Raw genomic sequence first — 20,160 nt, forward strand, 5'->3', positions numbered from 1 at the left:
CTCTCAGACCTTACTTAGGAAACCAAACAAGAGGGCACAAAAAGGACACTGCAGAAAATGTTACCCTGGGACACCTAGAGCAAAGGGTGAGCAAAGCCTAATCCCCACACAGGTAAACACAAAAACTAATACTACAGGCCTATTTCCCTCAGTTTCTTTGACTCAGCATATTATCACAAATGACTTTCAACAAAAATTACAAGGCATACTGAAAACAGTATGGTGATAGGATTCAAGTATTCTAAAATCTTTCAAAATTGTTGAAAATGCAATCATTGGTAATATAAGTCATAAATGATAAATTATACACAATAACAAATGCACAGGTAAATGGTTATTAAATAAATATTCATTTTACTCTTAAGTAAATTTCAACCTTTCTCATTAAAAGTCAGGAGAAGCAAGAATGTTCAGCCATCACTGACACTATTCAACATTATATTGGAGGTCTTAACCAATGCAGAAAGATTTCAATAGGGAAAAAAGTTTACATATGAGAATTAAGACAAACAAAATGTCACTGTATGGAGAAATTTAAGAAATATAAAGTGTTCAGTATGGTACCCGGATACAAAATTGGTGTATTAAAAACTATTAATTGCTTACAAAATGGTAAAAAAAAAAAAAATCCAGTAGGAACCAATGCAGAAAGATTTCAAAAGGGAAAAAAGTTTACATATGAGAATTAAGACAAACAAAATGTCACTGTATGGAGAAATTTAAGAAATATAAAGTGTTCAGTATGGTATCCGGATACAAAACTGGTGCTTACAAAATGGTTAAAAAAAAAAAAATCCACTAGGAAATGTTAATAGCAAAACAATTTCCTTCAGAACAGCAATGAAAATTCATTTTAAAAAAATAGAAAAAACTGAGCAAGAAATATGCAGAACTCACATGATGAAAATTTTAACTTAATAAAAGGACATGGAAAGATCTGTACAAATGAAGATGCATGTTATGCTTCTCAATGGAATTGCTCAAAATTTGAAAAATGTCAATTCTCATCCAATTACATCTAGATACAATGCGATTCTAAGGTAAACACCTAAATGATTTACAAGATGCATGATATATCTCATGCAAAGAAAAAAATACAAAAGATAACATAGTAATAAAAACCCATGTAGTAACAATCCAGCTTAAAAATAGGACTTATCAAAATAGTTTAAAAAGAAGTTACATACTAAGTAACGGTAGCAGGTGCAATGGCACAGGTGTAACCAAAAGAACAGAACAGATTTTAAGAGTAGTCTCTTTAAATATATGAAAACGTAGTTTATAATAAAGGTGACATTTCCTATCACTAATAAAAAGACTGGCTATTTAATAAACTGCTTTTAGATAGCCGACTTAATAGTCAGACCCCTACCTCATGCCACACAAAGCAACTCTCCATACTTCATGGATCAAAGAACTAAATGTAAAAAAACAGTATTACAAAAGTAGCAAAAGGGAAGATGGTGGAGAAGTTAGCAGTAGGAATCGTATCCCCACCACCACTGTAGAGGCGTTATCTGTCTGCTGTATCTATTCTGGAACTCTGGAGTCTCTTTAAGGCTTGCAACTTCCAGGGTAAAACTTGAAAAGTTAATTGCAGCTAGTTTTAGTCAGCGCCAGCTCTCAGCAGAGCAGAGCAGGGCTCCACTCCTCCCACAGCTGTGGTCTTTGCACACTGTGCACACACCTCTGGGGAGCCAGGGTGGGCAAACAAGAGCCTGTCCTCCAAACATCTCCGCTTCTGATCGCAGCGGAGCAGACCGGCAGACGGGCCGCCACTGTTGGTGCGCAACTCCCCAACTGTTGCAAGCCCCGCATCCTCTGGCTGAAGTGACTTCCAGAGGATTTAAAAAGCCAGTGCCCTTTCTTCTCCTCCCTGCCCTCACTTTTTCATATTTTCCCTTTTTCAGAGCCAGACATTAAAGACTAGGACATTCAAAAACAACTATATATAAGGAAAATTAAAAAGTAACTGTGTGTGTATGACCAGGGAAAGGCTCAGAAAAGATCTGAGGAGACCTTAAGATTACACCTCATTCTTCCTTTCATATTGTTACAAATGTTAAGCCAAACAGAATACAATAGAAATTCATTTATTCAGCCAGCAAACCAGCTGGCTGTATAACCACATTCTCCAAGGCATTAGATGTGATCCTGAAGATACAAAGTAAACACTGTCAGGGCCCCTGAAGAAGAGACTACAGTAGTTACCAGGCAAGGAGTTCCATCCTACCACAGAAAAATGAACTAAAAGAGCTGGTGGAAATACTGATGAGGTATTTTCCCCTAAGTCAGGAGAAAGCTGGGGAAGATTTCACAGAGTTGACATTTGATACAGGCAGCTTAAAAGATGAAGAGAAAACCGGAGGGGGAGGGTAGATTTTTGGTAGAGGTAACAAAAGGTGTGCAGGTTAGAAGGGACAAAAGTGAGGCAGGTACCAAGAAATGGTCAGCCAAGACTACTTACTATCCACTCAGAGCAAAAAAAAACTGAAGCTGTGTCTACAGAGAAATAAGGATAATGGCATCTTCCCCAAAGAACTGCTGTGAGGAAAATGAGATGGTAAATCCTGGCTCACCATCCTCCACCCACTGATTCCAAAGCCGACTTGGCTGTCCTACCTCAGGGTGCCTCCCTCTCCTCTCACCGGCCCACTGGAAGTTGGTCTACAACCTTCTCAATCACATGCAGTAGTCTAGCACAGTTCTTATAGCATTTACTCAAAACAAACTTACTTTTTTCTTTCTTTAGCCAGATGTTTAGAATTTCACTGACAGGCCTTGGAACTGCCCTGCAATCACTACTGGATCCTGATTCTTAACCTGAGAATCAACAGTATGCATAACAAGTATCCCACACAATTTGTATGTGTATCACTTCATACTTACCGGTTGAGGCTGTTCTGCGATACAGCAGTTGAAACACAACCAGAATTCACTCATGCTGATAGTCCAAGTTATAAATGAGCACCAATGAAGTTTCCAAATCTCAACTCAGGAAGCTTCACAAAGCACGCTTCTCAATGTGATCAACGTCCAATGATGCCAAAATAATAACTTTATTACTTCTCTGTGCTTGTTCCTGGAAGTCAAGTATCTTTTACAGTCAATCTAGTAAAGAAAAGGTCAGATTATCTCCTTTCTTTGTTTCTGGTTCCACAGAGACTTGTTTCTGAACCACCAGGAAAGGTATAAAAATTGTTGTCTTGACTCAGGGCCTCAACAGGTGGTCTAGAAAAAGAAAAAAGAAGGAAAGAAAACAAGTTACTTTACTTATCCTTAGAAGCTTTTATTTCTTAAATCTCTGATAAAATAAAGAATATTTCAAAAAATGTAAACACTGAAAAAAATCAAGACTTTAATAAACTGGTAAGTCACTCAACAAAAAAATACTTAAGTATTTTTTCAGTGTCAGGTATTAGTAACATAAGAACTGAAAGGAAACAGTAATCCTTGCCTTCATAGAGCATTGTGTTTTGTGACTGTAAAATCTTTTCCCAAAGCCATGACTCTAAATCAGGAAGACATAAATGACTGTCATTTTTATATCTATATAGAAGATCTTCGATGGAGATTAATGTATACATGTTCAATGGCACAAACATAGGCCATAACAAGGCATGAATTTGGGACCCTCATTCTACACAGTCCAAAGGACGTGCCTTCTAACATATTACAGGACAATGACACATTAAGCTTTAAGCATATGTTCAGAGAAGATAAGAAGGAAGAAAACGTACACTATCACCACAGTTAAAATTCAGAAAATGGAATGCATTTTCAAGGAGAGATGAACTTTCCTCACCTCACCCAAACTCTGAAACAAAGAAGTAGCAGCCTTGCAATTGGCTCTGTCCAATGAAGTGAGTAAATACTATGAAGGTTCATAAGCTCAAAAGAAAAGTATGTTTCATTTATTTCCGCAGCAAGAGTATTAGAGCAAAGGGTTATATTTACAACATCACGAACATTATTTCAGCTACTATTTACTTGACAAGCTTATTTCCACCCTGAATCAAAGATCTTGGCCATTAAAAAATTACTGTGAAATCTCTTTTAACCAATTCTATGAAAACAAACATGCCTTTGTTTGACACTGAAATTCCTTATGCTCACCATTGCTATTGTTGCACATACAAACACTGAGTTACTCGGATGTTTCAACTCTATTGGATTTGAAATCTGAGGTTTTAAAATCTAGTATATGATTTATTCTATCATCATATTTTCTCATCTACATACAATGCCAGGCAACACCCTTTTTACTTATAATTTATCTTTGCCAGCAACCACTGTCAAATATTAATTTTACAATGGAAGGTGTTTTATTTTCTTCACTTTTTAACTAAGTAAATGTTCCTTCTGTTTAACACTTAAAATTAATCAATGGCTTCCCTATTTAGAAATCCATATTTCCACAAATTCAAATTTCCTTCCCAGAGTAAAGCTATTCCTATTTTAAAAATTTTAAAATACACATTTTCCCACTACAAGTACTACTTTGAAAGTGATATTCGCAATATTTCCTTTCTTAATGTTTAGCTGAAGAATGAGTGTTTAAAGTATAACAATTTGTATTTCTGGAGATAAGACAGAAAAGATACTTAAGTATATCACCTGGAAAACAGATAGGATGAAATACATTTTCAAACCAAGGGGATGTTTGCAGCTCCACAGGTTTTTATTTGTTAAGTAAACATTTAAGTCTAAAAATGTTTCAAACATGCCTTGGAATATCATACCAATATATTTTCCATCTTCTTGCTTTTCTAAACAAAATTTCTTTTTAGAATTTTTTACAGATGTGTATATACTTAAAACAGATTCATACATAACACCTTTAGAGAAGTACTGAATTTGTCACAAAAATTCCCACAGACACTAATAATAAATACACTCATAGTTACTTTCACTTCCGGAACTCAGTGTTGCTTAAATCACATCCACATTGAAAACCTTACTTTTAACATCTTAAGATAACAAAAGAAGTGTCACTTTGCAGCATCAACAACTAAACTTGGCTTTCAACACAACTCAGCAGATTCCACACATAAATCAGGGGTCACACTGGACTACAGCACCAGAGGATTTCACAAACCATCGTTTCATTAGACAGAAGATTTCAGAAAAGCTTGCATGAACTGTCAGGCTACTAAGTGATCTGCAGAGCTTCCCTGCATTAAAAGCTCAGTCTCTTGGCTTTCAGAGACTGGCGTTGAGTAAAAAGTATAGACGTAGTAGCAGTATTCTCTGGTGAAAAATATAACCTCCTCAGCCTTTCCCCTCCTCCTCCCTTTCCACACCTAAATCAAATGCCACAGATGTAGGATTCATACTTGTGTGAACAGTTTCACTGCTGACAATTTAAAGAATTTATGTCCCAACATCCTACACACAAATCAATAAAACAAAACTTTTTAGGTCAACTTCCAAAGAAACAGTAAGGCCATGACTCAAAAACAAAACAAAACAAAACAAAAACAAGGCAAGGAGGCATACCTCTAACCAAATAATTTCTTTTCCTTGTTTTGAGAAATACTCTAACTCAGCTGAGGTACAGAGCATGCTTAGTTTGTGTGAAACAGAATTGGATATAATTTAGAATTTAGACTTTGAAATAAATGAATGGTGGCAATTGGTTGTTTTTTTTTTTTGAAAGCGCGAACGCAGGACCCCACTAACACAAATTATGCAGTCGAGTTTCCCACATTTGGGGAAATCGCAGGGGTCAGCACATCCGGAGTGCAATGGATAAGCCTCACCCTGGGCAAACCACCTTCGTGATCATGGTATTTCCCCTGCCAGGTAAGTATGCAATTGTTAATACTATCTTAATTTTTCACAATGTTAGCCTGAGGAACTGACAAGCTCTGTTAGTTATAAACATGGAATGCTACACTGCCAATGTCACAGGCCTGAAATGAGCGCTAAATCAGGATATACATAAGGGTACTGCATATATTACAAAGAGTTATACTGATATAAGATGCTTTTGTTATCAAAATTAAAATAGTGAACAGTACAATGAAGTAACAAAAATAATTTGTAACAGCTGTGAATTTTTAGGAAACAACCTGAAGTTCTACATTCCCCACCAAAAAAAAAAAAAGAATTAAAAAAAAAATTTTTAAGGGAAAAAGTATGTGCAAACAATGCCACCCACAAGGCCTTAATTTCCAAAATACACTAACAGCTCATACAACTCAACAACAACAAAAACAACTTAATCAAAAAACGGGCAGAAGACTACAGAGACATTCTCCAAAGAAGAAATACAGGTATATGAAATAAGTCCATGAAAAGATGCTCAACACTGCTATTATTAGAGAAATGCAAAACTACAATGAAGTACCACCTCACACCAGTCAGAATGGCCATCATTAAGAAGTCTACAAATAATGGAGAGGGTATGGAGAAAAGGCAACCCTCCCACACTGTAGGAAGGATGTAAATTAGTACAGCCACTATGGAAAACAGTATGGAAGCTCCTCAGAAAACTATTTTAAAATAGAATTACCATATAATCTAGCAATCCCACTCCTGCACATATACCTGAAAAAACTGTAATTCAAAAAGACACATGCACTCCCACGTTTATAGCAGCACTATTTCCAATAGCCAAGACATGAAAACAAGCTAAATTTCCATCAAGAGGTGAATGGGTAAAGATGATGTGGTACATATATACAATGGAATACTACAGACATAAAAAAGAACAAAATAACGCCATTTGCAGCAACACGGACACAATTAACTATCATACTAAGTGAAGTAAATCAAAAAGAGAAAGACAAATACCGTATGCTATCACTTCTATGTGGAACCGAAAATACTGCACAAATGAACACATCTATGATGAAAGACTCAGACACAGAGAACAGGCTTGTGGCTGCCAAAGGGGTGGAGGGTGGGGAAGGCTGGACTGGGGCTTTAGAGTTAGTAGATGCAAACTGTTACATATAAAAAGGATAAACAACAAGGTCTTACTGTATAGCATAGGGAACTAAACATCCTAAATAAATCACAATGGAGAATAATATAAAAAAGAATATATAAGTGTGTATAACTGAGTCACTTAGCTATACAGCAGAAATTAACAAAATATTGTAAATCAACTACACCTCAATAAAAAACTGAAAAAAAATGAACTGAACTCCATTCATACAAAAGAATACTACAATAAACGGCAGCTTCATCCCACACACTGGTCAATTCTCACTGCCATGTTACTGACGACAAAACAATGCACATGGAAATACTTCATTTATATGAATTTCAAAAACAAGTTAAAAAAAAAAACCACTTCAACTAAACTATTTTGTGTAGAGATGCATGAGGAAGTGTAAAAGTAAAGCAAGAAAATTATAATACAAACCAGGAAAGTAGTTATCTCTATGGCTGAGGGCAGGAATTAAGACTACGAAGAGATGCACAAGGGCTCTTGGAATGCTGATAATATTCTACCTCTTGATCTAGGTGGTAGTTACTCAAGCACTTGCTTTATAATTTTGTATTAAATGTACATTTATGGTCTATGCAATTTTCTACATATTATATCTTTAAATAACAATTTAAATATATAAGTAAAAGAAGCAAGTACTAACAATTTCAAGTTGTTGGAGTCATGGAAATGCAAAGAAAAAACCCCAAAATCAAGTAAAAATGAACATCCTTACTAGAGACTCTGAAGGACCTGGTAAATTTGGGGTGTTTGGGTGCGGAGAGGGGTAGTAAGATCTGAAATTCTACCCCAGATGCCAAAGAGGTTTCCAACAGATAGGCAGAACCTACTAATCAATGACCAAGTCTGAGTTCTCAGTAAAGCTAAATCATAGCTGCACCAGCACTAAATCTGTCTCAATCTACTTAAAATCATTCTTTTGATAGTGACTTGTGGTACAAAGCTCTTCGGGGGCGGGAGGGAGGGGGGGAACATTCTGAAAAGAGTTTTCAAACTGTATTTATCACAGACCTTCTTTTCTGTCACTAAAGTTCAAAATCAAGCCACTGTTCCCTGAATTCAGTTATAAAAGGCACACTTGGGAGCACATGCAACTACTGAAGAAAGGTTAGTTATTCTTCTTAGAATGACTGGGATTACAGGTTAGTCTTTTCCACTGTTTCGTGTAAATGTAATCACATAGTACTTAAGAAAAAAAAATCTGGCTTTTTTCATTCAGCATGTTTCTGAGATTTTCCATTATGCCTCTATTAGCTAATTCATATAGACTTCCACTGTATAAGACACAGCACAATGTAACTGTTTCTGTTTGTTATTTCCAGTTTTCGGCTATTAGAAATGCTGCTGTGAATTAGTATATACAAATATTCATGTGAACAGAAGTTTTCATTTCTCCTGGGTAAATATTTAGAAAGAGAACTACTGAGTCATATTTTAAGAATAGTTTGGACTTTAAACTGTTTTCCAGTTTTCCAATTCGATTGTACCATCTTGCATTTGTACCAGCAACGTGTCAGAGTTCCAACTGTTCTACCTCCTACCAACACTTTGTGTCCTTAATCTTGTTAATTTCAGTCATTCTTGTGTGTATGAAGTGCTATCTTGCTGTGATAGCAAGCCACTCAGATATTTTCTTCTTTGGCTAGGTATAATCAGATCTTTTGTCCATTTTTTAAATGTGTCTTTTTCAAGTTGTGATATTTCCTTGTTCTAGATCTAGTCCTTTGTCTGATAAGTATATTGTGAGTATTTTTATCCTGGTCTTTGTCTTTGCATGTTTTAAAAAATAACATGTCTCAGAGAGTTTATGTTTTTTTAATAGTCGAGTTTATCTATTTTATCTTTTATGATCTGTGTTCTAAGAAATGTTTGCATGTTCCCCCAAACAGCTTTTCTTCAGTTATCTTTTCACCCACAGCTTTCATTTTTTACTTTTTAGCCTATGATCCTCTATTGGTTATTAGTGGTAGTACAAAGTAAAGGTGAATGGTTCCTTTTTCTGACAAGGATATCCAATTGCTTCAGATCATCTCCTGATGGATCCCTCTGCCTACTGACTTGATGTGGTACTTTTTACTGAAAATCAAGTAACTGTTAAGTTTGGGTCCATTTCTGGGCTGATTATTAATTACACTGATCTATTCCTATACCAGAATCAGACTGCCTTTCTGATACGTGTATGTGAGTGCTAAGTCTCTTCAGTAGTGTCTGACTCTCTGTGACCCCATGGACTGTAGCCTGTCAGGCTCCTACATTCATAGGATTCTCCAGGCAAGAATACTGGAGTCGGCTGCCATGCCCTCCTCCAGGGAATCTTCCCGACCCAAGGGGTTGACCCAAGGATGGAACCTGTGTCTTATGCCTCCTGCATTGGCAGGCAGGTTCTTTACCCCTAGCGCCACCTGGGAAGCCCGTTATAGTTTTATACTACGACTTGAAATCAGGTAGTGACCAATCTTCCACAGTATTCTTTTACAAGATTACTTTGGATGGTCTAGATGCTTCACATTTCCATACACGTTTGAGGACCAGTTTGTCAATGTTTGAAAAAAAAAAAAAATCCTTTGAATCTGACTGGGACTGCATTTTTTTCTGACATTTGGAATTTCACATTTTAACAATATTGAGTATCTAATCCATTAACATGGGGCTTCCCTGGTGGCCCAGCAGTAAAGTATCCGGCTGCCAATGGAGGAGGCATGAGTTCCATCCCTAAGTTGGAAGGATCTTCTGGAGGAGGAAATAGCAAAACCCACTCCAGCATTCTTGCCTGGAAAATTCCACAGAGAAAGGAACCTGGCATCTGCAGTTCATGGGGTTGCAAAGGAGTCAGACACAAGTCAGCAACTAAACAACAATCCACTCACAGGGCACATCCAGCAGCCTGTAGTTCTCACTGTACAGGTTTCCTGTGTATTTTTTGTTGCATCACTTCTGTTTTTTGAACTCTGTTTACAGCTTTCTTAAGAAAGCTTCTCTTTTTTCTTTTTTGCCTGCACTGTGTAATTTATGGATCTCAGGTCCCTCACCAGGGACTGAATCTGGATGAAAGTGCAGAGTCCTAACCACTGGACAGCCAGGGAACTCTCCATATGAAAGCTTGAAAGTCACAAAGTCAAAAGTCTATTTTTATCACAGATTAGGGGGTTTATCTTACTTCTGACAAATTTTCATCATGAATTGGTTTATTTTACCTTTCTCTGGATAATAAACCTGTCATCCCACAGAGTTTCATTTAGGTTCACTTTTACGAATTATCTTGAACATTAATATTTTCTAGATATAGTTAGGTAGCATTTTCAGTCTACCCAGGCTTTTGCTTTCTGACATCTTCCTTTTCCCCTTAATTGAAACTCAAGTACTTAACCCAAACACATACACATGTACGGGAGGGTTTCTTTGTTGGCTCAAACCTGAGAGAGTTTGCAATGTGAACAGGTAACACATAAGAAAACTACTGTTCCCTTCTCTAATGCCCACACTTCTCACCCTTGCATGAGAACGAATACCACGCCTACCTTTTCTAGCTTTAACAATAAATCCTCCTTTTCCTTTCCTGCTACTTTCCTTCTTCTAGTTTCTCTCTCCCCCTTTTCTATCTCTTCATCCACTGTCCTAAAACCCTTCTTTAGCAATATAGAGTTAGAAATAACAATTCTGTGACAGAGTAGGTTTTCAGTTATTAGTTCATGGATTGAAAGCTATCTTTTGTCCTGAGTCTAGGTAGACATTTATACCCATCTACTAATGAACATCTCATGTGGTTTCCTTGTTAATATTATCTGTAACACTGAATTCACTGTCTTTTCCCCCACATCTGTGTCTGTGTTATCTTTCTTGGTGGGTGGCATGATCATACAAGGTTTACCAAGCAATACATACTCAAATTCTATCCCACTACCAGCAGTTCAGGGAATTAAAAATCATACTGTAAAATACTTTCTTATATTTAAACAAATTTTTACTCTTATTCAGGGCTTCACAACTGGCGCAGCTGTTAAGAATCCACCTGTCAATGCAGGAAACATGGTTTCAATCCCTGGGCTGCGAAGATCCCCTGGAGAAGGAAATGGCAACCCAGTCCAGTATTCTTGTCTGGAAAATCCCATGGACAGAGGAGCCTGGCGGGCTATAGTCCACGGGGTTGCAAAGAGTCAGACATGACTGAGCACATCCATATTACCTTACTCTTACTAAAAAATTAATACGAGCACAAAGATTTTTAAAGCGTTGGTAAGCAATAAAAAGCTGTTTAAAATGGCAAATATAACATATGGTGACTAACACTTTATGGGCTTCCCAGGCGGCTCAGACGGTAAAGAATCTGCTTGCGACGCGGGAGACCTGGGTCAATCCCTGCATTGGGAGGACACCCTGGAGAAGGGAATGGCTACTCACTCCAGTATTCTTGCCTGGAGAATTCCACGGACAGAGAAGCCTAGTGGACTACAGCTATGGGGTCGCAAAAAGTAGGACACGTCTGAGCAACTAGTACTTTCACTTTCACAGTCATGGCATTAGGAAGTGTTCTAATATAATCCTTTGGGCTTCCCAGGTGGTGCTCATGGTAAAGAACCTGCCTGCTAATGCAGGAGACACGAGAGACATGAGCTCGATTAAGGAGGAAATGGCGGCTCACTCCAGTATTCTCGCCTGGAGAACCCCGTGGACAGGGCAGCCTGGAAGGGCTGCACTCCACGGGGCCACACAGAGCTGGATGCGACTAAAGCCACTCAGCACACACCTCTCTGCTGGCAGTCATCTTTAAGTCATCAAGGTGCTTCTTCTCGTGTTTATGAATAAGATGACAACTGCTATTTCCTGTTATTGACTTTTAGATAATTTAACCCAATTTTCTGTTAAAATGGATGAGAACATGTCTTTTTAAAGTCACTGCCTACCTTCAAGCTCCCTTTCACTTATCAACACTGATCATTTATAGTTTTTGGTTGAATCAATAATCAATGTTACCACAACTGCCACCGCTGAAACAAGTCATCTATTAGAATTAGCTACTTTTTCTTGAATAATCATTAGTTTTTCTGTGGTTAATAACTCCTGAGAATTTGTGTTTGCTTGGTTTTTCTATGTATATATACCAGAACTGTTGCTGTTTAGTCAATAAGTCATGTCCAACTCTTTTGTGACGCCAGGGACTGCAGTCCACCAGCTTCCTCTCTCTGTGGGATTTTCCAGGCAAGAAAACTGGAATGGTTGCCATTTCCTTAGATGGTAAAGAATCTGCTTGCAATGCAGAAGATCCAGGTTTGATCCTTGAGTGGGGAAGATGCCCTGGAGAAGGAATGGCTACCCACTCCGGTATCTTACCTGGAAAATTCCATGGACACAGGGGCCTGGTAGGCTACAGTTCAGGGGGTCACAAAAGAGTCACGACGAGCAACTAACACTTTTCACTCTCTCCCAGGGGAGCCTCCTGACCCAACAACTGACCCCGCATCGCCGGCACTCGCAAGTGGATTCTTTACCACTGAGGCACCAGGGACTGCAAAACACTTTAATTAGCTCTGTACAAGACCTGTAATTTCCAAATACCTGAACATGTGAGTAGATGTACTGAGTCAAATTTTCTTTTGATTTCATCACAGATCTAGCTATCTAGCCTCTTGCTTCAATCTTTACTAGCTGCTCTCAAGGCATATTTCCTTTGGTTCCTTTCCTAGGCTGATGCCCTCTTTCTGAGAATCAACTCTTCCTTTTTTCATCCTCCTCAGCTTATTTTGTAAAAGAATCACACAGTCCAGTTCATTATCTCCTTAGTGAAGGACAGCCTGGCATGCTGCAGTCCATGGTGTGGCAAAGAATCTGACATGACTTGGCAAGTAAACAACAACACATTCTAGTAGCTTCTTAAGAAAGGGTACGGGGAAGAAAAAATGTCTTAAATGCTTGCATTTGACTTCTAATTGACTGGTTAAATACAGAATACCAAGTTAAGGATCTTTTCCTCAGGATTTTAAAGGCACTGTTTCACTATTAACTACTTTCAAGAGTTGCTGCTAAGAAGTCTGGGGACATAATTATGTTTCTTTTCTGGTGATATATTTCACCCTTCTCTGGGAAGTTGAAAGATTTTCTCTTTACATTTGGAATTCTCAAGTTTTTCAGCGATGTAACTTGGTTTGGTCCTTTTTCATGCATTGTGCTGGGGACTGGATGAGTTCTTTCAAATTGAAGAAAAATATTAGTACCTATACTACATGGTTGTTGAGAGAATTACATGAAGTACTTATGCTTAGCATAGGTAAGTGAAATAATATTAATGATTACCAATATTTATCCACATTTACCAATTTTTAGATCACCATTTTTTCTTGCCTCCCAATTTTTCAACTTCCTTCTTCTGCTTCAGAATTTTTTTTTTTCTTCAGTAGTGCGTGCATGCTAAGTCACTTAAGTTGTGTCCAACTCTTGTGATTCTACTGTAGCCCGCCAGGCTCCTCTGTCCATCAGGTTCTCCAGACAAGAATACTGGAGTGGGTCACCATGCCCTTCTCCAGAGGATCTTCCCGACCCAGGGATCGAACCCACATCTCTTGTCTCCTGTACTGGCAGGTGGGTTCTTTACCACTAACGCCATCTGGGAAGGACATCTTTTTAAATATTTGCCTACAAGTGGTAAGCTTCTCAGCTGTTTCTCTAAAACTGTGAATTTTCATTTTAATTCTGAAATAATTCATAGAATTTTGAAATAATTTACAGAACTACTAAAACGGAACAGAAATATGCCATGTAGCCTTCACTCAGTTAACACTGTTAACACATACATTGTTAACACAAGTTCTGTACCTTGTCCCTAGCCTTGTATGACAGTTCAGCTCAGTACAGAATTCTTGGCTGACAGTGTTTTCCCTTCAGTCCTTTACACGTTATTCTGACCACGACTGTTGCTGGTGAGAAGTCAACTGTCAGTCTAATTTACCATCTTTTAAACATAAATTTACTTTTGCTCTGTGAATGCTCTTAAGATTGTCTCTGCATTTGACCCCAATTTCACTGACTCTCTAGTTTCAGATTCATTTCTATATATGTATGATTCTTTTCCCTGTTTCTACTGCTATTTAACTTTTGCTATTAATATTTCCCCCCAGCTCGTGACTTTCATTTCAATAATCACAATTCTCATTTCCTTCAGTGTCTGTCTTTCACTCAGACAGTTTAGACTTACAGTGTTTTTCTGATTATTCTGTTAAAGCCCAGTGTTCCCTGGTTGAGGAACAACCCATGAAGCACAGTATTCACTTTCTAGTGCTTACAAACCCATAAAGTGAAATATGAAAATCAAGTTTACATTTTTTAATTTAATTTCTCAGCTTAAGACTCTAATATCACATGGATAGTCACATTCATATTACATACTGTTATCTACATGCAAGCTCAGAAAGAGTAATAATGTAGTGACTTAGAATTTAGACTCAGATACTAGAGAGCCTCCACTGGAATCCTGCATTCCTCCACACTTTGGATGAATGATCCTGGGCAGGTTACTTAACCTCTGTGTATCTCAGTTCACAATTTTATAAAATGGTGTTTTTAACTATCTACCTTAACAGTGTTTGTGAGGATTAAATGAATAAATTTAAACTGCTTAGAATAGTGCTTGGTATACAGCAGGTTTAAAAAAACAGGTAAGTTTTTATTGTTAGCCTGATCAGATGATCAGATCAAACTAGTCAATTCTAAAGGAAATCAACCCTGAATATTCACTGGAAGGACTGTTGTTGAAGCGGAAGCTCCAACAGTATGGCCACCTGATGTCAAGAGCTGACTCACTGGAAAAGACCTGATGTTGAGAAAGACTTAAGGCAAAAGAAGGGGGAGGGAGAGAATGAAATGGTTAGATAGTATCACAGACTCAACAGCTATGAATGTGAGCAAACTCCAGGAGATAGTGAAGAGCAGAGGAACCTGGAGTGCTACTGCCCATGGGGTCACAAAGAATCCCATGACTTAGCAACTGAACAAAAAACAAATGATCATCATTGTCATCACTATTGCATCATTCTTTTTCCCCTTTCATCCAGGGCAAGTGAAAGTCGCTCAGTTGTGTCCAACTCTTTGCAACCCCATGGACTATACAGTCCATGGAATTCTCCAAACCAGAATGTTGGAGTGGGTAGCCGTTCCCTTCTCCAGGGGATCTTCCCAACCTAGGGATCAAACCCAGGTCTCCTGCATTGCAGGCAGATTCTTTACCAGCTGAGCCACAAGGGAAGCCCAAGAATACTGGAGAGGGTAGCCTGTCCCTTCTCCAGCGGATCTTCCCGACCCAGGAATAGAACCAGTGTCTCCTGCATCGCAGGTAGATTCTTTATCAGCTGAGCTACCAGGGAAGCCGAGAGAACTGAGCAGAGACAAGTTTCCTTGACGCTTATCTAGGCAAGCAGACAAAAATTTTTCTAGTCCATCTATCTTTCTGAGACAAAGTAGCATGCATACAAAACTACAGGAGTATGTTTATTATAATTTATATTCAGGAGGGAGAGTATTAGGATAAATAAATAAAGCAAAAGCAGTACTAAGGTAGCATAGCACCCAGTAAGATTAACAAGAGTGTTTCCAGCTGATAGTTGAATGAGGAATTCTACCTTACCCCACCTATCACTTATTAATTACAAAAAAAATACACTCATAATAAATGATATTTAGTAAGGTTTTTCACTTAGTGTAAAACACCATGTATATCAGAAGATTAAACTTGTTGAGGGGAATGCATACAATACCTACTTACTACCTGAACTGGCTGCCTTGTCTGTTTTGCAAGAGGAGGAGGGCAGTTAATTAAAGGCTTGAAGAATGAGAAGTATGTAATCCAAGCTTCCTGGTCCAGCATGGAACACCACCCCATCCATCCCTTGGGAACGTGAGCGCTGACCAGGCGCACAGTGCAATCATTATCCTGCCAGAAAAAGGCAAGGCTCAGACCAGGCTTTGACACAGTGTTTCAGATTCATCCCCAGAGAGCACCAAAGCTCACTGTGATTTCCAGTGACTGCTACCTGCCCGAGACTACTGCCTTAGGACTTTTTGTTAACTTGGTATTTTTCCTGGGGGAGGTGGGATGATACATTTTCAGCAACCAGTGATATTTTTTAGCTGAGAAAAACATTTACAAGATTTGCTATGATAACAGAACTATGTCAAGCTAAAAAGTACACTTAGTTGTTTCAAATTTCTTCACTCCAACACTGCCACAAAAATTAGTAACTATATTATCAAAGTGCTTATAATACCCTATAAGAGATGACTAAGGTTATTAGGATATCAACTTTTTTCTCAAGCCAAACGTCTAGCACAAACAAAAAAGCCACGTAGAATACATTTTACTTACAGTTCACACCACTGGCAAATTAAAGATGAACAATGACAACACCCATGACAAACATATGTCCTTTGCTAAAGACTAGTCAGACTACCAATTTACATACAGCTTTGGAGCTCTCAAACTTACCATAAATTATCATTTTTTTCCCACAGTTGCTTAGGTCTCCACAAACTTGTCCTTAAGACTAAATAGGAAAAAAAAAAGACTAAATAGGTTTTCCTATTCTTAGTGTGGAAGAAAGGAAACCAATGCAGAAAAAATAAGCCCTTAGTAAAGACACATGGGACTGAAGTGACAAGTGGGGAAAATTCTGAAAGATTTCAACAAATACACTGCCATTAACTTCACTACAAATAAACCTATCAAAATAAGTCAAACTCATTACAAATACAAACCACTGGAACCCTCAAAGAAAACCAATAATGGTAACTGGACTTTGCTTCCAGTACTAAGATAAATCTACTGTTTAAAAGAGCCAAATGACTTTAGAAGAAGAAAATATCCACACAGACGTACAGAACTGAATTTAAAGGTTTAAAAAAAATCTAGAAAACACCATACTAAAACCCCTTGGGAATTTTCCAGAGAAAATGTGAACAAAAATTACATCAATGCTATGAACTACAAATAGGCACCTGGTATTCTGACCTCTGTTCTAAGGCGCACACAGGAGAAATATGCTGCCCTTAGTCAGAATGAGTTTGTATTTCTCCAAAAGAATCACTAAACTCTTCAGGGGATAACTTGCTGTTATTTTAGCTTTTAAAAGTTTTCTTATCAAAACCATAAGTCCACTTATATAATTATTTTTTTTTAAAAAGGGTAAAATAACATTCCCAAAAGTTAAAATAAGGTATTTTCATATTTTAAATGATCTCCAAAATACCTTGAAAAAATTATTAAACAAATCTGCTATTCTCCTTGGTAAGCCCACACACAATTTCTTTTTTAAGAATAAGGTGTACTTTTTTTTTTTTTAGAATAAGGTGTACTTTTAACTAAAAAAAAAAAAAAAAATGGAATTTAAATAAATCAACACTGAGTATCCAGACTATATAAAAGAGACTTGAAAGGCCTATGAAAGCATTCATAGACTTGACTATGGATGAGTTAGTGCTGTGACAATGTTAAAGAAAAACTTAAAAATATATCTATGTGGGATTACAGCTGGTGGTTTAAAAGTCTTTTTGGTTGCTTAGAGAAAATAATGTAAGGTAAAAATACTTCTCTATCACCTTGCCACAAAGAAAATTTATAATATTTGTGTCATGTTTTCTATTGAAAAAAGAGTTTTCCATTGCTATATTAAACTTTAAGTGCAGTGTAACCATAAGGAAATTAAAAAGCACATGTACATTTAGCTTCTTTTTTTGGTATTTCTTTCTTCAAATTAAAGCAGGTAATCAATAACTTTCTGATACCACCTGTTAACTGGATAACAGAAATAAACTTCAGCATGCATTCTGAATGCAGGATTTCACCATACACAGATACATGTTATTACTGATATAATACAGCTGACCCTTAAACAATGCAAGGAGTTAGGGGGTTGAGATCCTTCCCATAGTAGAAAATCCGAGTATAACTTTAGACTCAGCCCTTCACACACAGTTCCACATCCACAGATTCAATCAACCATGGATCATGTAGGACATATTTACTGGGGAAAAAAATCCCCATATAAGTGGACCCAAGCAGTTCAAATCCATGATGTTCAAGGGTCACCTGACCACATGTGTGTATTTGACAGATACTATTGAGCGATTACTATGTACTAGGCCCGTGAACATGGTAATGATCAAGAGCGAGTGGTTAGAACAGAACTAAAAGTTTTAAAAAATTTATTACTCACTAGCCAGGCTGAACATAAATATGCAATAAGCACCAAACTGCAGGGTCACCTTCTACTTCTAATTCACTTTTAGGTTTTATTCGGTTAAGTCCCAGGACTCTGACAAGGAGAGCTAAGCATTCAAGTAGTTCAGAGTTGGGGCATATTCATTAAGGTACTGACGCAGAACTCTTAGTATTCCCATCTGTTTCAGCCCCTGATGAGTCAGATAAGATAAAAACTACATGGATAACTGCAGGGGTGCTCAAGGTTCAAAGAGAAGACAAGCTCTATTTAAGGGGAAAAGTAAATGTCCAGAATGCCTGAGTATGTTGCAATGGAAGAGAACAGAACGCAACCTGAGCATATAAGGAACTCACCAAAAAGTAACTTTTTTTGTGTGCAGTATCATACTGCACGTTGGGTTTTCAATCATTCTTTTTTGTAGAGAAAAACACAGTGAGAAAAAACTGCTTTTTTTCCTACAACTATGTAAGTCTCCACAACTTCATTTTCCAGCAGGAAAACGTCTCCTGCCTCAGACAATCCTGAGGCTCTTTAATGAATACCCATCACCATGCTAGAATGGCCATTCTGATCCAAAATTTGGATTGCCTTTGAAATAGCAGCCATCGGAATTCACAACTATTACACCACACTTTTAGTGGGGATATGTAAAAAGAAACTATAGAGTTGGGACCACATATTCCTTACAGACTTGAGGAACTGAAGGCATTCAACCTGGCCGCCATTTCAACCATCAAAGATCATGTGCCACCAACAAAAAGCCTGAGAGGAATCAGACCGTAAGACAGCCATGCGCTGTGCTACACACGAGCTACCGAACGAGCGTTACAGAAACGACGGCAGCTCCTCAGTACAGACGTGGTGACTTGCCGAAGTATAACACAGGTAACTAGATAACAAATGTTTTAAATGTTCAAACCTTTTTGAATCACCTTATAAAACAACTCTAAACAATAATGGGGGGGAGTTTTCTAATTCTTCCTAATTCCTGTTTAAAACAAAATCTTCATTTTTATATTCAAAGGAAAGCAGGTAATAATGGACACTTTCATCATGATGGTATGATGATGAAAATGATTTCAGAAACAGAAAATATCACTCAACAACATGGACCAGACAAGCAACAAGGATATACTGTATAGCACAGGGAAATATAGCTTTATTTTGTAGTAACTTTAAATGGAGTTTAAGTTATAAAAATACTGGGGTTTTTTGGGAATCACTATTTTGTACACCGGAAACTAATGTAATATTGTTAATCAAGAGGGAGTTCCCTGGTAGCCTAGTGGTTACGATTCTGGGATCCCAGTGCCATGCCCAGGTTCAATCCCTAATGGGAAACTGAAATCCCACAAGTAGTGTGGCATGGCCAAAAAAAAAAAAGAAATTTAACCAACTATACTTCAATATTTTTAAGAAATGAAAAAATTATGGACTATTTCTTGTCCATAAACTTAAATCATAGCAGGTCATACATGAGAAATTCAATATTCTTTGGTTTTCCAGTCTGTTTTTGTTTTATATAAGAAAAATCAGTGATAGAAAATTATAAAGAAAGGTTCAACTAAATTGTAAACCGCTAATAAAAAAAAATGAGCACTAGTCAGATATTTCATTGTGTATTTTGATAAACACTATCTAATTTTTATAATCTTAAAAGAGGTTAACTATTATCCTTACTTTGGAAATAAAGAAACCACAGCTCAGATATGTTAAGTAACTTAATGGCAGACCACTTTCTCTTACATTTTTAACGTACAGTTCAATGCTGTCTTAAATAACAATTATTTATGACATATAGGTTCTTTTAAACTCCATCAAGACAGACTCCAAATTATTATCTCCTATAGCACTTGACATGGTAATGCATCCCAATGGTTGCAAAAAAAAAAAAAAAAAAACAAAACATGAATTAAAACTAGGTTCCACCACTTATTAAGTGGCATTAGTCTATAAGCTCTCAGAATTAAAGTTTTCTCTTATAAGGATTATACCAAC

General features: G+C 37.4%; 2 protein-coding genes and 1 non-coding gene across 4 annotated transcripts in view; all 3 read right to left on the reverse strand.

The window, feature by feature from the left end:
* The window catches only part of CDC42SE2 (CDC42 small effector 2), a 47,564-nt gene extending 44,589 nt beyond the window's left edge, over window positions 1–2,975 (reverse strand). For both annotated transcript variants that reach the window (XM_020900773.2, XM_020900731.2), the window contains exon 1: window positions 2,890–2,975. In XM_020900773.2, the coding sequence (XP_020756432.1) occupies window positions 2,890–2,943 (54 nt within the window). In that variant the 5' untranslated portion in view covers window positions 2,944–2,975. The remainder of the gene's footprint in view (window positions 1–2,889) is intronic.
* A 65-nt stretch (window positions 2,976–3,040) lies between these two features.
* LYRM7 (LYR motif containing 7) overlaps window positions 3,041–20,160 on the reverse strand; it is a 150,456-nt gene continuing 133,336 nt past the window's right edge. The window contains exon 6 of the transcript XR_011486767.1: window positions 3,041–3,231. The gene's annotated coding sequence lies outside the window, so the exon portion shown is untranslated. The remainder of the gene's footprint in view (window positions 3,232–20,160) is intronic.
* Window positions 5,652–5,813, reverse strand: LOC139034576 (U1 spliceosomal RNA). The gene has a single exon (XR_011487112.1). It is a non-coding gene; the product is annotated as a U1 spliceosomal RNA (small nuclear RNA).

Source organism: Odocoileus virginianus, chromosome 3, assembly GCF_023699985.2.
Source record: "Odocoileus virginianus isolate 20LAN1187 ecotype Illinois chromosome 3, Ovbor_1.2, whole genome shotgun sequence".
In the NCBI taxonomy this organism is placed as follows: domain Eukaryota; kingdom Metazoa; phylum Chordata; class Mammalia; order Artiodactyla; family Cervidae; genus Odocoileus; species Odocoileus virginianus.